At 39.5% G+C, this 17,198-nt stretch overlaps 1 protein-coding gene across 2 annotated transcripts in view; it reads left to right on the top strand.

Annotated features, from left to right (window-relative positions):
• ATG5 (autophagy related 5) overlaps positions 1-17,198 on the top strand; it is a 124,307-nt gene that overhangs the window by 22,507 nt on the left and 84,602 nt on the right. Inside the window, exon 4 of one of the 2 annotated variants that reach the window (XM_081094169.1) lies at positions 6,666-6,744. The exons of the other annotated variant lie outside the window; for it this stretch is intronic. Within the exon in view, the coding sequence (XP_080950295.1) occupies positions 6,666-6,744 (79 nt within the window). The remainder of the gene's footprint in view (positions 1-6,665; positions 6,745-17,198) is intronic. 2 annotated transcript variants of the gene reach the window in all.

Here is a 17,198-nt window from a genome sequence, read left to right as displayed (position 1 = left end):
ATGAACGATATACTTTTACAATAGAAATAACTAGTTATGGCCTAGCTGGTTTGGCTTAGCTAGAGCGTCGGCATGCGGACTGAAGAGTCCCAGGTTCGATTCCAGTCAAGTCAAGGACACATGCACGGGTTGCGGGCTGGATCCCCAGTGCGGGGGGGTGGGGGGTGGGTGTAGGAGGCAGCCAATCAATGATTCTCTCTCATCATGGATGTTTCTATTTTTCTCTTCCTCTCCCTTCCTCTGAAATCAATAAAAAGATATTTTTTAAAGAAAGAAATAAGTAGTTATTTTATTCTTAAGTTTTTATATTTTTAGGATTCTTGTTTACATTAATACAGTGGGGCCTTGACTTACGAGTGTCCTGACTAACGAGTTTTTTGAGATACCAGCTGTCTCTCGGCCGATTTTTTGCATTGAGTTGACAGAGTAATTTGAGTTAACAAGCTCCTTAATGAGGTCAGTCGCGGAACGAATTAAACTCGTAAGTCAAGGCCCCTGTACTTCATCTGTATTTAAATATAAATTAGAGAAACCAAGATGGCAGCATAGGTAAACACCGGAAATTGCTGCTTTGCACTACCACTTCAAAAATACAACTAAAAGACAAACGGACATCATCCAGAACCACAGGAAGGCTGGCTGAGTGGAAATTCTACAACTAGAAGGAAAGAGAAAAGCACACTGAGATGCAGATGAGGTGGAGAAGTAAAGTGCAGAGGTACGGAGGCCCACGTGGAAAGGGCTGGCAACTGAGGACGCGGTTGTTTTTTTCAATCAGGAGGGAGTCTCAAGCTCCTGACTGCTCTGAACTCCAGTTCCGGGCAAGTCTCTGGGGACCCAGACTCATACGGGGAGAAACTGGACTGTCTGGCATTGGTCAGAACTCAAGAGAGGCTTTCTCTCAGAGGTACTTGCAGTGATTACCAGGACATTGAGACGCGGGGCCTCTTAGGGTAGGACTGAGGATCAGCCCTAGCTGCTTGCTCTGCCCTGTTGATTCCCTGAGACCCCTCCCCATCCAAGCTGTGTGAAGAGGCTTTTGCATATGAAATGCCTGGACCTTTGCAATCTGAAAATTACCTAACAAACTGCAGCTGGGTCAGAGAGACCCAGAACTTCCAAAAGAAGGCCCAAGGCCCCACAGCAGTTTGCATTGCTTCACAGCTGGGCCTCATCTGGGAACCTCCAAACCCCAAACAAAGAAGAGGAATCTGCAGATCTCTCGCTAGCTCCTGCTGGGTAGCCTCAGGCAGAGGCTAAATTAGCACCTCCGTAGAGATCCAAGAGCCAGTGTACTCAGTGGTCAGAGTGGGACCATCCAGATTACAACTCCTCAGATCCATAAGGGACACACTCAGGGGGCAGACTCAGTGAGCACCAAAGCCCCACTGAAGCAAGTCTTGCCCCAGAAGGGTGTCTCCAGCACAGAAGTTCTCCCACCGTATACACAGCTGATTCTCACAGCCAATTGGCCTGGAGGTCAATTCCTCCCAGTAATACCTACAACAATCAAGGCTTAACTACAACAAGACTGCACAAAGCCCACAAAGGGGTGCATCAAGAGTGTCCACCTCAGGTAATTGGGGAGGCTGAGCCACTGGGCCCTATAGGACACCTAGCACAGAAAGCCACTCTGTCAACACAGGGAAGCATAAAAAATGCGGAGACAAAGAAACAGGTCACAAATGACAGAAATGGAGGAAAGCAAACTACTGGATATAGAGTTCAAAACCACACTTACAAGGTTTTTCAAGAATTTTCTAGAAACTGCCGATAAATTTAGTGAGACCCTCCAGAAATCTAGTGAGACCCTAGAGGATATGAAAAAGGACCAATAGAAATTAAGCATACACTGACTGAAATAAAGAATATTATACAGAGTTCCAACAGCAGACTAGAGGATCTCAATAATCAAGTCAACGATTTGAAATATGAAGAAGCTAAAAACACCCAACCAGAAAAGCAAAAAGAAAAAAGAATCCAAAAATATGAAGATAGTGTAAGGAGCCTCTGGGACAACTTCAAGCATACCAACATCTGAATTATGGGGGTGCCAGGAGAAGAGAGAGAACAAGATATTGAAAACCTATTTGAAGAAATAATGACAGCAAACTCCCCTACCTGGTGAAAGAAATAGACTTACAAGTCCAGGAAGCGCAGAGAACCCCAAACAAAAGGAATCCAAAGAGGACCACACCAAGACACATCATAATTAAAATGCCAAGAGCAAAAGACAAAGAATCTTAAAAGCAGCAAGAGAAAGACAGTCAGTTACCTACAAGGGAGTACCGATATGACTGTCAGCTGATTTATCAGCAGAAACTATGCAGGCCAGAAGGGAGTGGCAAGAAATATTCAAAGTGATGAATAGCAAGAACCTACAATCAAGATTACTTTATCCAGCAAAGCTATCATTCAGAATTGAAGGTCAGATAAGGAACTTCACAGATAAGAAACAGCTAAAGGAGTTCATCACCGCCAAACCAGTATTATATGAAATGCTGAAAGGTATCCTTTAAGAAGAGGAAGAAGAAAAAGGTGAAGATACCAATTATGAACAACAAATACACATCTATCAAGTGAATCTAAAAAATCAAGTGAATAAATAATCTGACGAACAGAATAAACTGGTGAATATAGGGGCATAGAAAGGGAGTGGACTGACTATTCTGGGAGGGGGAGGGGCGTAGGGGTGAGAAAGAGGGGGTGCAGGAAGAGACTGCACCTATGGATGTACACCTATGGATGAGGACAGTTGGGGGGGGGGGTAAGGACAGAGGGTGGGGTGGGAACCGGGTGGAGGGGAGCTATGGGGGGAAAACAGAGGAACAACTGTACTAATCTGAACAATAAAGATTTAATTAAAAAAAATTTAAAAAATAAATATAAATTATAGAAACAATAATATTTAAATTGCCATCATAATTCTCGGTATATTAGAAAGAAGAGCCATCATCATTTACCACTTGACTTCAATGAACTTTAAAAAATATATATATATTTAAATCATTTTGTAAATATTTAGAGAAGTAAGGATAAAGAAATAGTGTAAACAATTTTATCAGAAATTTTAGAAAGCATTTAAATACAGCAAATTTACATTTTCACCCCATTTTCCTGGTTTTTAATTTTTATATAACTGAAATGGTCAACATCCTCTGACTGTAAGAACTGCTCATCAGTTGCCATACATTCAAATGACCTTTCTGTTGAATGACTAAGTGAATCAGAATGTCATTTGATATCCTTAGAAGTATATTGTTCGTTTATTAGTTCTTGAGTTCTATAAAATGCATCTACTACAGGGTGGGAACATCCAGCCTGAGGGCCGTATAGGCCCATAAAATCATTTGGTCTGGCCCTGCCGAGGCATTAGGGGTGAGTTAATTAAATGTTTGACCAACTATAGCAGGCTAATTTTTTAAGTTGATAACTTTGTATGGCCCTCAACTGATGTTAGAGATATCCAAATGGCCCTTTTCAGAAAAAAGGTTCCCTACCCCTCATTAGTATAGCAATAAAAGCAGCGGTTCTCGACCTGTGGGTTGCGACCCCTTTGGGGGTCGAACGACCCTTTCACAGGGGTCGCCTAAGACCATCGGAAAACACATATATAATTACATATTGTTTTTGTGATTAATCACTATGCTTTAATTATGTTCAATTTGTAACAATGAAAATATATCCTGCATATCAGATATTTACATTACGATTCATAACAGTAGCAAAATTACAGTTATGAAGTAGCAACGAAAATAATTTTATGGTTGGGAGTCACCACAACATGAGGAACTGTATTAAAGGGTCGCGGCATTAGGAAGGTTGAGAACCACTGATCTAAAGACTCCTAGTCTGAGATTTCACTTTAAATGATCAGTTTTACCATTGTCATTAAAGTCTAAGGTACTGCTATCTGTCTCTGCAAAAATCTTCTGATTTAATAATGTGTAGCGCCTTCCTCTTTTCTTCTCTCTCCTGTTATGGATGGAAAATAATGACATTTTGAATTTTCAACTATATTAGTGATGGCTAAAGTAGACTCCAAAGATGGAGTCTGGTCCTTTTTTTAAACTTTACTCAACTATGATGTAATATTTTAGATGACACATTACGAAAATGGAAAAGGGATACTTTATTGTATCATCCTTCTAGGCATGCCATTATTGTTCCAAATTCTTACTATTTTAGTCATTTTTAGCATTAGTTGGGAATAATTGATAAGTGTAACGATGAAATAATTCCAAGAATGATAAAATAGCAAAATGTTTCAATATAGAGGAAAGATAAGATCACCAAGATCCCATAAAATATCATAGATTTATAAAAGGGTCCAGTAGATCCTTGTGGAAATTAGTAAATAAAGTTTTCATCTTTTTTTTTTAAATGAGTTTTCTGCGTGGTTTTTGTAAGACCTTTAAGAAAAAATGAGAGTTATGAAGTGTCAAACCTAAAATAAAGGTGCCCAGAAAAGACATTCAGAACCTAAAATTGGGTCTATTTGATCTTTTTTCGTTTTCTAATTTTTAAAAAATACATATTTTATTGATTTCAGAGAGGAAGGGAGAGGGAGAGAGAAATATTACTGATGAGAGAGAATCATTGGTCAGATGCCTCCTGCACACCCCCTACTGGGGATAGAGCCCGCAACCTGGGCATTTGCACTGTCCAGGAATCCACCTTGACCTCTTGGTTCATAACCTCCTGAATCAACCACTGAGCCATACCAGCTGGGCAATGGAATCTTTGTGGTAAAGTGAGGGTTATTTATTTTGTGGCTCTTTGATTTATGCATTCATAAATAGCTACTTTGTTCAAGATTCTGTGCGTTTACAGTCATGTTTATTTTAATATTGAGGGTAAACAATAATTGATTATTTGTCTTTTCATGTTTAACTTGTATTCTGACCCAAATAATTATTATTTATTTTAAAAAAATGTTTGATTTCATATGACATTATTGATTGCTTTTAAAGTAATATTTGACTTAACTTGAGAATTTGCATACAGTTTTATTGTAAATGGCAGAGAATGTGCACAATACTGCACTGCTAGCTATTTTATGGGACCACTGGAGAATCCAATGGGCCAACTACTTAATTTGTTAGAGATTCTATAATTATATGTGCATACTACATAGAATTTGGAAAGCAGTAGTCCCTGTTAGCTGAAATATTCACATTCATTCTTAACTTATTTCTACATACCTAAGATACCTAAGAGGAACATTATTAAAAAGAAAAGCAAAGGAAAGAATGAAGACTAAAAAAGGTCAGTTGTAAAAGTACAAGGCCTTATGTAGAACTTATACAATTTTAAGAGTTCAGAGAAAGGGACCAAAAGGGACTAAAATCTATAATTTGTCTCCAGGGCAATATTTTTGTTGTTTTTTTAAATTGTTTTTATTTTAGGTTTTGATTGATGCCAGAATTTTTTCTGGTTTCAGAATATCCCGAACGAAACCTTCTATTATTTAGGTAGTCCAAAATTTCCTTCAGTATTCATTTCTGTTTGTGAAAGACTCGTAGTAGATGCTGACCTTTGAATAGAGAGATGTTTAAGGGTTATTATTAAGAAATACAACTCATATGACTAAAGCTACCCACTGTTTTATTTTACTAGCAGGGCATTCATCCTAAATTCATTCTAAATAAATATATGATCTATAATGACTGATGACTTTTTCACAACTATATTATGTAGACATAAGGAAGCATAAATAGTATTAGTGATATTTGAATCTTGGTGAGATAATGTATTGGGTCACTCATTTTGAGGGAAATAAGATATATTTTCAAATTTTTTAGTTCTTAAATCTAGGAGTAATTCACTAATATATGGGAAACAACAGGACTGTACATAGCACCACACAGTCCTCTTTTGCCATTATTGGGAGTATTATTTAATTCTGATTTACTAAATAAGCTATTTTAAATTCTTTAAAAGGGTGATATAAAAAATACGGTTTGTACATTGAAATTAGCAAGGTTTGTATTATTTTGCTTATTGCTAAATAATTTGCTTCACTGTGAGTAATGGTTATATTAGGAAACATTCTCTTATTTAGGAAATCAAATTTTTTTTTAAACTTTGGAATTCAATCATTTTAGAAAATTTTCACATATTATATGGAAAAAGTAGGTTATAGCCTAATCTTTATTTAGATGTGTATGTATAAGTAAAAGACTGGAAATTTATATGCTATAATATTAATAACCACTACAAAATAGGCAATTGCATGCTCTTTTAGCTGCTCTTTTTAATTCCCAAAATTTTCTAAAATTTTAAGTTGTTTTGAAAATCGAAAATATATTTAAATAAGCTTTATAAAACAGGTTGCCCAATATGAATACTGGGATGATAATTAGGTATTATTGTAGTGTAACATAATAGTGCTCCTGGCTAATAAAAGATGCTTTTAGCACAGTCCCATTATGTACATTGAGGCTTTCCTGGGGAATGAAATGATTAGAAGAGAAACCACCTCCGGCCTGAAAATTATACCATATTAGCCCAGGCAAGTAACAGTATAAAATGTCACCTCCCTGTGATAATGTGGTCAAAGTCCCCTGATACTTGATGTTAAAACGTGCTGGAAATTTATTTTGGAGTTGTAGTTATAACTTTAAATATTTATTCTTTCTTAAAATATACTCTTTCATTTTTAGGCATTATCCAATTGGTTTGCTATTTGATCTTCTTGCATCAAGTTCAGCTCTTCCTTGGAACATCACAGTACATTTTAAGGTATAGTTTAAATAGCATTTCCCATTTTTCCCACTTGTGCTTAGTAAGTAGACTTAGAATAGAATTTTTTTAAAAAGCGGAATTGTTTATTGCTTTCCCCATGGCACTTTTTAATGGCTAAGCTGCCATTAGTGTTTATCTATAAAATACTTTTAATTTCTTCCTAACTGTTGGCAGAACCATTTAAACATTTAATGTATAAATACCTATTCTTTGTTGGAGCCAAATACACTTCAAAATTTATAATATTTTGGAATATTTATATTCATTAAAAAATAAATCTCAAATTGGAAGAGCAAAATTCTCATTGTGGATGTGGGCTTGGGAGTAAGGAAGGAGAAAACTTAAAACTGGGTAACTCTAAGGCCTTTTTGATTGAATTGAGGGAAGGGTTAGGAGATAGAAGTTTAAAGAATTGAACTGATTCTGTTTTGAGAAATATTAATTCTTGTAATTTTAAAGAGACCAGGCTAGATTTATTGTAACCTAATTTTACCTCAATATTTTATCAAGTACTGGTCCATCTTTTCCCCTAACCATCCTGATTCTCCATCTCCCATCCCCCAAGCAATTCACAAACACCTCTGAAGATTGAACCACCTCTATTATTTGGTCACTAAGCACTGATACTGCAATGGAAATAGATAGTGAGAGAGGGGCATGTTAAGAGTTTGAAAACTCATTTAGGTGTTTGATTTCTTTTCCCATAAGGTGCACATTCAAAGTCATTGCCCAAAGAAAGCTTAGTCGTTTCTTCCTAAAATGCTTTTCTCCCCATCTTACTGAAATTGAATTTGTGAGTCATTGGGATTTACTTTTCTATTGTTTGCACTAATGTGCTTTGCATGGTACTATGCCATGTTACCAAAGATTTTAGTTACCATGGAATCATACAGAATGAAAACATGCTTCTGATATACATGTGTTTCACTTTCCATGGTACCATGCAAAGCAAGGACTGTCTGTATATAATAAAGTTTAGAATGGTGTGAAGATTAAATTACTCCAAATGCAGTAAGAGTAGAAGTCCCATATTTCCTAACAAGTATTTCCCATATGTTGAAAAATAATTCCAGTAATTAGTGTGTGTGTGTGTGTGTGTGAAATGTACTCTCAAAGACTTTAGAATTTGTTAAAATATATGATAGCTACTCTTATTCATTCATTCAACAAATATTGAGAGTTTGTTGTGTGTCAGCTAGGCACTGTTCTAGGAGCTTAGGATGTATTTGTGAATGACACAAAGACACTCAGATACTTTATGGTACCTACCTGGCACTACATACTTAAGCCGTTTGTAATTATTGATGGAATGAGACAATGTGTTGTAAGAATGATAGAGAAAGTTTTGAATTGTTAGGATTGGTATAGTGTAATGGTTCTTAAAGGGCACTGTGAATCCATGGGAGTTTCCAAAATCTTGTCATGGGATTAATGAGGTCAAATCTGTTTCTTTAATAATAAATATGTAGATGCTGTTTGTTCTTTCCACTGTACTTATATTTGTACTGATCTGCAGAAATGTTGCTGGGTAAAACAGTTGGCACCTTAGCACCAAGCAAAGCAGTGCACCAAACTACTAGTATTCTTCACCACCACACACTGACTGTTCTGGCTGAAGCATTACAAATTATTAATTATTGTTAATCTTGACTTTTCAGTACATTTCATTTTAATCTCTAGTGAAATGAAATGGGAAGTACACGTAAAACATTTTGCTGTATGGCAAATATTGTTGTCCTAAGGAAAAGCACTTGTGCCCTTATTTGAATTGCATGCTGAACAAGCCACTTTTTTTTATGAAACAGCAATTTTTACTTAAAAGAGTAACTATAGACGAATTGTGGTTTTTTAGACTTGGATATTTGTCAGACAGTTTCATGAAAATAAACAAAGTGAGCCTCTCATAGCAAGTAAAAACAACTGACAGTATTTGTTGCCAGTGACAAAACTTGAACTTTTTTTTTATTTTTTTATTTTATTGATTTTTTACAGAGAGGAAGGGAGAGAGAGATAGAGAGTTAGAAACATCGATGAGAGAGAAACATCGATCAGCTGCCTCCTGCACATCTCCTACTGGGGATGTGCCCGCAACCCAGGTACATGCCCTTGACCGGAATCGAACCTGGGACCTTTCAGTCCGCAGGCCAACGCTCTATCCACCGAGCCAAACCGGTTTCGGCAAAACTTGAACTTTTAAGTGAAAATTAGAATTTTGGAAAATATGTATCTGCTACCATGAGCTTGACAGTTTTATTCTTAAAATAATTTTTGATGAGGTTTAAAGTCATTTTAATAAATCTGATTTTTAAGAAATCTTATGTAATGAAATATGTCAACATTCGGAGAAGATCTGCATTAACTCAGTAAACAAATATTTTACAAATGGTCAATGCATGTTAAGTCATGCATGTGTAAAAAGATCCATTCAAAGTGCTAGGTTAGGTTTTTAGTGCATGGGAAGGTACTACCACTGGTCCTGGTTGGTACTTGTTCTTTAAGTATAGTTGTAGGACTGACCACATCCCTTTTCTGATGGACTAGTTCTTTCTTTCTTTCTTTTTAAAATATATTTTATTGATTTTTTACAGAGAGGAAGGGAGATAGTTAGAAACATCGATGAGAGAGAAACATCGATCAGCTGCCTCTTGCACATCCCCTACTGGGGATGTGCCCGCAACCCAGGTACATGCCCTTGACAGGAATCGAACCTGGGACCCTTCAGTCCGCAGGCTGACGCTCTATCCACTGAGCCAAACCGGTTTCGGCGGACTAGTTCTTTCTTGCTAGGCCAAGAGCCACTGTATCTCTCAGGTAATTTACCATATCCCAGCTTCTTCCTCTGTGCATTGATGACAGAGGTCGGAGTGTTCATTGGTACACTGCTGATAGCTGTACTTCCTAGCTCTAAATATTGGTGGCTGTTTTATAGTATGTCTCATGTGATTTTAGTTATCTATTGCTGTGTGACAGATCACCACACATGTAGCAGCTTAAGGCAACAAACATTATCTCACAGTTTTTCTGGGTCAGGCTTACCTGGATCTTTTTCTTAGGATCTCACAAGATTACAATCAGGGTGTTGGCTGGGCTACCTTCTTGCCTGGAGATTTGAGAATCTGTTTCCAAGCTCTCTCAGGTTCTGGCAGAATTCATTTTGTTGTGATTGTAGGACTGAGGGCCAGATCTTCTTGTTGACTGTGAGCTAGAGTCTGCACTCAGCTCCTAAAGGCTGCTCGAGTTCCTTGCCATGTAGACTTTCCCTGTATTTCAGCTTACTTCATTGAGTCAACAAAAAGAGCCTCTAGAGCTAAAGCAAGACTGGAGTTTTATATAATGTGACTTAATCACAGGAGTAATATATGACCTTTGCCACATTCTTTTTGTTTTTAATATTTTTATATTGATTTCAGAGAGGAAGGGAGAGAGGGAGAGAGATAGAAACATCCACGATGAGAGAGAATCATTGATTGGCTGCCTCCTGCATGCCCCCTAATGGGGATCAAGCCTGCAACCCAGGCATGTGCCCTTGACGGGAACTGAACCTGGGACCCTTCAGTCCACAGGCCAACACTCTATCCACTGAGCCAAACCAGCTAAGCCACATTCTTTTGGTAAATGCAAATCACAGGTCCTACCCATACTCCATGATGTATATATAATGGAAGGTCACACATAAAATTTTATGAAATATGGTTTGTTTAGTTATTAATTTATTTTTCAAATATTTATTGAGGTTAATATGTTCTTTCAGCTATGACAGAGTAACTGGATTGAATTTTCCCCCCAGCCACAAACAGTTATAGAACTCGACAAAATATATGAAGTAGAACAGTTTCAGGCACTGGACATTAGAGAAAGAGAACAAACAAGGTGAGCCCCCACATTCCGCCCATCTATACTTCAGGAAAGTTTCCTGATATGTCATGGGGAGTTGGACTCAAGCAGAGCAAGGAGGTTCTGTTGAGCTAAGGATGGAGAGATTGGAGTTCAGGGCTGCTGAAGCAACTAGAACTTGCTAAACAGAGTATCAGAGAAGTAGGAGTAGACGTATAAGTGTGAGTTAGTTACCCTTGAGTACTGGGCAGAGACCTGAGCTACACATGCATAGGTGATACTCCTCTAGTGCTGGGGTGCAACCCCAGCAGGTCCAGGGGTCCCCAAAGGTGTGGATGGAGTCGGCGAAAGAAGGAATGACACGGAGACAGTGTTCAGTTGATCAGCAGCCTAGCCAGGATCTCCAGCCAGGATCTCCAGCCAAGTTCTGGTCTGGATCTCCAGAGAGGTTCTGCTTAGGATCTCCAGCCAGGTTCTGTGTCCATGGTCTCTTGCTAGGTTCTCCAGGTTCTCCAGCCAGGTTCTGTAGCCATGTTCCCTCGCTAGGTTCTCCAGCCAGGTTCTGTCCAGGTTCTCCAGCCAGGTTCAGTCACCAGGTTCTAGTCAGGTTCTCTTGCCAATTTCTATAGTCAGGTTCAGTCCAGGATCTTTTGCCATGTTCTCTCCAGCGAAGTTCTTCTGTCTCTAGGCTCTGTGTAGGTTCTGTCTTCTAAGTTCTGTGTGTAGGTTCTGTCTTCCTAGTTCTGTCTTCTAAGTTCTGTCTTGTGACATCTGTATTTATACCAGTTGATTCCAATCCTATCAATCTCTATTCCAAAGGTTAGGGCGTTTCTTATCTCCATTCCAGGGAGTAAAGATTATGTAGCTTAAGCATGATTGTTCATAGTTAAAGTGATTAATTACCCGCCTGGCACTTAGTTAAGAGGTTTTATTCCCTCCCTAACTTCAGGGGAAAATCCCTACCTGGGGGAACAACCTTTCTCAGAGACCTTGGTTAAAACACATAGTGCCAAGAAGGTGAGCAAACATATTAAGAACAGTATGCCACCGAAACCGGTTTGGCTCAGTGGATGGAGCGTCGGCCTGCGGACTGAAGGATCCCGGGTTCGATTCCGGTCAAGGGCATGTACCTGGGTTGCGGGCACATCCCCCATGGGGGGCGTGCAGGAGGCAGCTGATCGATGTTTCTCTCTCATCGATGTTTCTAACTCTCTGTCTCTCTCCCTTCCTCTCTATAAAAAAATCAATAAAATATATTAAAAAAAAAAAAAAAAAAAGAAAAAGAACAGTATGCCATATATGCCAGGTCCCTTGAAACAGCAAGCATGGACCGGCTCCTGGCAATCTAGGCCTAGTACAGAGTGTATGTTAAGGGATTAAGAGTGAGACAAGTCCCATGATGTTGTATCCCAGCTCATCCACAGTAGAGAGAGATGTAGTTAACATACGGAGCATTTATTTGAGGCACCAGAAAGGGCATGTTGTAGGAGTAAGGAGCATACTTCAGGGTAGTATTGGCAAATTATGGCTCGTGTGCTAAATCTGGCCCAGTGGCTGTTTTGTATGGCCTATGATCTAAGGATGGTTTTTATTAAAAAAAGAAAAGACAGAGAAGGAACCAAGATGGTGGCATAGGTAAACGCCTGTACTGGCTGCCTCTCACAACCACATCAAAATTACAACTAAAATATAGAACAGCTATCATCCAGAACTGTGGGAAAGGTGGCTGAGTGGAAGTACTACAACTAGAGAAGTAAAGAAGAGAGTGCATTGAGACTGGTAGGAGGTAGGAGACTGGTAGAACGGGCTGGTCCGGCACTCTGGTGTGCCACCCTTTTAATTGGGAGGGAGATCGCCCCTGCGGAGGCCGCCTGGAGGAGCAAGGAGTCCTAGCCCCACACCAGACCCCACCCCAGGGTTCCAGAGCTGGGGAAAGAAGTCCCTACAGGCAGTAAAAACTATGGAGTATAAAAACTAGTGCGGATTGGGGCTGAGTGACACAGAGGCTGCTGGAAACCCAGCTGCTCCCCTTAAAAGGTTGGTACTGCAAACTGAATTTACAAGCTCCAGCTTGCGTTGAGCTCCAGTGCCGGGTGAGGCTCTGGGGGACCCAGACACATATGGGGAGAAACTGGACTGTCTGGCATCGGGGCAGGAACATGGGGGCGGCTTTCTTCCGGATGGAGGTGCTCGCAGTGGTCATTGTTCCCATGCTGGGACCTCCCTGGTGCAGGGCTGACTGGCAGCCATTTTTGTTTGCTCTGCACTGGGGCTTCTGAGACCTTGCCCTACCCAATTTACAACCCACCCAAGCTGTGCGTAGCGGCTTTTGCATATCAATGGCCTGTTCTTTCTCAGCCTAAAACCTGTCAAACAAGCTGCAGTTGGGTCAGGGAGCCCCAGAGCTATCAATAAAAGGCCCAAGGCCACCACCAACATCAGCCTGCCTTGCTTCACAGCTGGGCCTCATCTGGGCACTTCCAAACCCGACACAAAGAGGAAGAATCTGCAGATCTCTCTGTAGCTCCTGCTGAGTGGCCCCAGGTAGTGGCTGACTTTGCACCTCCCTGTGTACCCAGTGTACCCAGTAGTCAGTGTGAGATCATACCAGATTACAGCTATTCACTTCCATAAGTGACACTCTCAAGGGGCAGACTCAGTGAGCACCAAAGCCCCACTGAAGCAAGTCCTGCCCCATAAGGGTATCTCCTGCACAGCAGCTCTCCCACTGTAGTCGCAGCTGGTCCCCACAGCCAATTGTCCTGGAGGTCAATTTCTCCCAACAACACCAACAGCAATCAAGGCTCAATTACAACAAGACTGTGCACACAGCGCACAAAGGGGTGCACCAAGAAGAGTGTCCACCTCAGGTGATTGGGGAGGCTGAACCATTGGGCCCTATAGGACACCTACTACACAAGGCCACTCTGTCAACTTAAGGAGACTTAGCAGCTACCCAATACATAGAAACAAACACAGGGAAACAGCGAAAATGCAGAGACAAACATGTCACAAATGAAAAAAATGGAAGAAATCAAACTATTTGATATAGAGTTCAAAACCATAGTTATAAGGTTACTCAAGAATCTTCTAGAAATCTCTGAGGAACTTAGTGAAACCTTCAGGGATCTTGGTGAGAATGCCACAAAAATGGAAAAGGACCAGTCAGAAATTAAGCATACACTGACTGATAATATACAGGGATTCAACAGTAAACTAGAGGATCCCAAGAATCAAGTCAATGATTTGAAATATGAGGAAGTAAAAAATAACCAGAAGAGCAAAAAGAAAAAAGAACCCAAAAATATGAAGATAGTGTAAGGAGCCTCTGGGACAACTTCAAGCGTACCAGCATCTGAATTATGGGGGTGCCAGGAGAAGAGAGAGAACAAGATAATGAAAGCCTATTTGGAGAAATAATGACAGAAAACTTCCCCTACCCAGTGAAAGAAATAGACTTACAAGTCCAGGAAGCACAGAGAACCCCAAACAAGAGGAATCCAAAGAGGACCACACCAAGACACATCATAATTAAAATGCCAAGGGCTAAAGACAAAGAGAGAATCTTAAAAGCAGCAAGAGAAAAACAGTTACCTACAAGGGAGTACCCATACGACTGTCAGCTGATTTCGTAATAGAAGCTATGCAGGCCAGAAGGGAGTGGCAAGAAATATTCAAAGTGATGAATAGCAAGAACCTACAACCAAGATTACTCTACCCAGCAAAGCTATCAGTTAGAATTGAAGGACAGATAAAGAGCTTCAAATACAAGAAAAAGCTAAAGGAGTTCATCACCACCAAACCAGTATTATATGAAATGCTGAAGGGTATTCTTTAAGAAGAGGAAGAAGAAGAAAAAAGGTAAAGATAAAAATTATGAACAACAAAGTGACAATAGATACATATCTATCAACAAGTGAATCTAAAAATCAAATGAATAAAATATCTGATGAACAGAATAAACTGGTGAATGGAATAGAATCAGGGGCATGGAAATGGAGCAGTCTGGCGATTCTCAGAGGGAAGGAGGTGCGGTGGGGTGCGGGAAGAGATTAGACAAAGATCTTATATGCATGTATGCAGTACCAATGGACACAGACAATAGTGTGGTGAGGGCCTGGGGTGGGGTGGGAACCGGTTGGAGAGAAGCTATGGGGGGGGGGCGACATCTGTCATAATCTCAACAATAAAGATTTAAAGAAAAATAATACTTTGTGACACATAAGAATTTCATAGATATAAAAGCCTGATATGCAAACTCCCTTGGGAGTTTGACCAGGAGTTCAATCGCTTGCTATGATGTGTGCTGACCACCAGGGGCCAGCGCAGAACAAAGGAAGGCCCCAGCTGGCAGCGGGGAAGGGAGGCCCCAGCTGGCAGCCACTAGGGACATTACCTGTGCATGGATTTCGTGCACTGGGCTTCTACTATGATATATAAAATATAAATTCTAGTGACCATAAATAAAAGTTGTATTGAAATTCAGCCATCCATGCAAATTCTTTTAGAAGTTACTTTTGGTCTATAATTACAGAGTTTAACACTTGGTTTAGACATTGTATGGCTCACAAATCTAATACATTTACCACTGGCAAACAGAAAAAGTTTGCCAACTCCTATTATAGAATAAAGATTGCTCAAGATCTGCCCTAATATAGCCTAAATCAAGCCTTTTTAGGATGACAGAGAGGCACCAGGTAGAACAAAGCTCAACAAGAAAGATAGTATAATTGTACACTGTATTCACAGTATCCAGCATACAATCAACTATGACTAGAATGCAAATAAGCAGGAAAACTTCAACCATATCAGGGGGAAGAAATGCTGCTAATAGAAACTGGCCCTGAGATAACCCACATTTGTAATGATCAAAAATGAATTAAAGCAACTATTAAAAACTGAGTGACTTAAAATAAGATCACAAAATTGTAGAACTGAAAAGAACAGCATCTGAAATGAAAAATTCACTGGATGGGCTTAACAGTGAATTGGAGATGCCTCAAGAAAGGTCTTGTGAAATTATCTAACGTGAAGAGCTGAGAGAAGAAAATGGGGGTGGGGGAGGGACGGAGTCCCAATGACCTAGGTCAGTGGTCGGCAAACCGCGGCTCGCGAGCCACATGCGGCTCTTTGTCCCCGTGGCATGGGCCACGAAGTTTCAATCGCACTGTACATGTGCGCCCGCACGTGGTATTTTGTGGAAGAGCCACACTCAAGGGGCCAGTTTGCCGACCACTGACCTAGGTTAATATCAAGCAGTCTAACATAAATGTAATTGGACTCCTAGAAGGAGGGGAAAGGGAATGAGCTAGAAAAAATATTTTCAAGAAACAATGATTAGACTTACATTTCTTAGTTCAAAGATACAGTAACCAAAACTGGGATAGACATAGATTAAGAATACAGGTGAGGTCTGGATATAAGCACATTTATGGGCAGTTAATTTTTTGTATGGGTGTCAAGACAGTTTAGTGGGGGGAAGAAAAGTTTTTCAACAGATGGTGCTGGGCCAACTGGATATCCACATGCAAAAGAATGAAAGCGCTAAAGTTAAAAAAAATAGGAGTAAATTTTTTGATCTTTGATTAGGCAGTGATTTCTTATGTAACACTTAAAGGGCAAAGCAATCAAACAAAAAATAGGTATATTGGATTTCATCAAAATGAAAAATTTTTATGCCTCAAAGGAAGTGAAATACAACCTGCAAAATAGAAAATATTTGCAAACTCACATATCTAATAAACATCCAGTATCCCGGAACACAAAAAGTCATTGAATTCAATAATAAAAAAGTAAATACCCAATTAAAAATGGGTAAAGGATTTATATAGACATTTCTCCATGGAAGATACATAAAACGGCTAGTAAAAGATATTCAGCATAATTAGTCATTAGGGAAAAAGCAAAGAAAGATTCCAGTTGCCCTGGCCAGTGTGATTCAGTTGGTTGGGCGGTGTCCCGAACACTGAAAGTTTGCTGGTTCGATTCATAGTCAGGGCCCATGCCCAGGTTGGGGGCATTTGCAGGAGGCAGCTGATCAATGCTTTGCTCTTACATAGATGTTTTTCTCTCATCCTCTCTTCCCCTATCTCTAAAAAAAGTCAGTTAAAAAATATTTTTAAAAAGACTCCACTAAGTTACTTTTTCACACCCATGAAGTAGCTATAATTTAAAAATTGGACAGTTGTTGTGGACTAATTGGTACTCTCATATGTTATGTTACTATTGGGAAAGTAAAATGATGCATCAATTCTGTAGAACAGTCTGGCAGTTCTGCAAATGGTTAAACATAGACTTGTGGTATGACACACTAATTACACTAGTAGTTATGTACCCAAGGGAATTGAAAACATGTCTACCCCAAGACTGGTACATTATGTTTGTAGCAACTTTAGTCATAGTAGCTAAAAAGTGGAAGCATCCCAAATGCTTATCAACTATAAAAACTGTGTTCATATAACAGAATGTAATTTGTTCATGAAAAGGAGTGAGGTACTGATATATACTATAGCATAGATGAACCTTGAAACATCATACTTAAGAGAAAGAAAGCAGACACAAAGGCTGCATATTATATGATTTATATATGAAATGTTCAGAATATGTAAATCTATAGA

This window comes from Myotis nattereri (genome assembly GCF_964212035.1).
Source record: "Myotis nattereri genome assembly, chromosome: 6".
Classification (NCBI taxonomy): Eukaryota; Metazoa; Chordata; class Mammalia; order Chiroptera; family Vespertilionidae; genus Myotis; species Myotis nattereri.
This window is presented reverse-complemented; position numbering and strand designations above follow the sequence as displayed.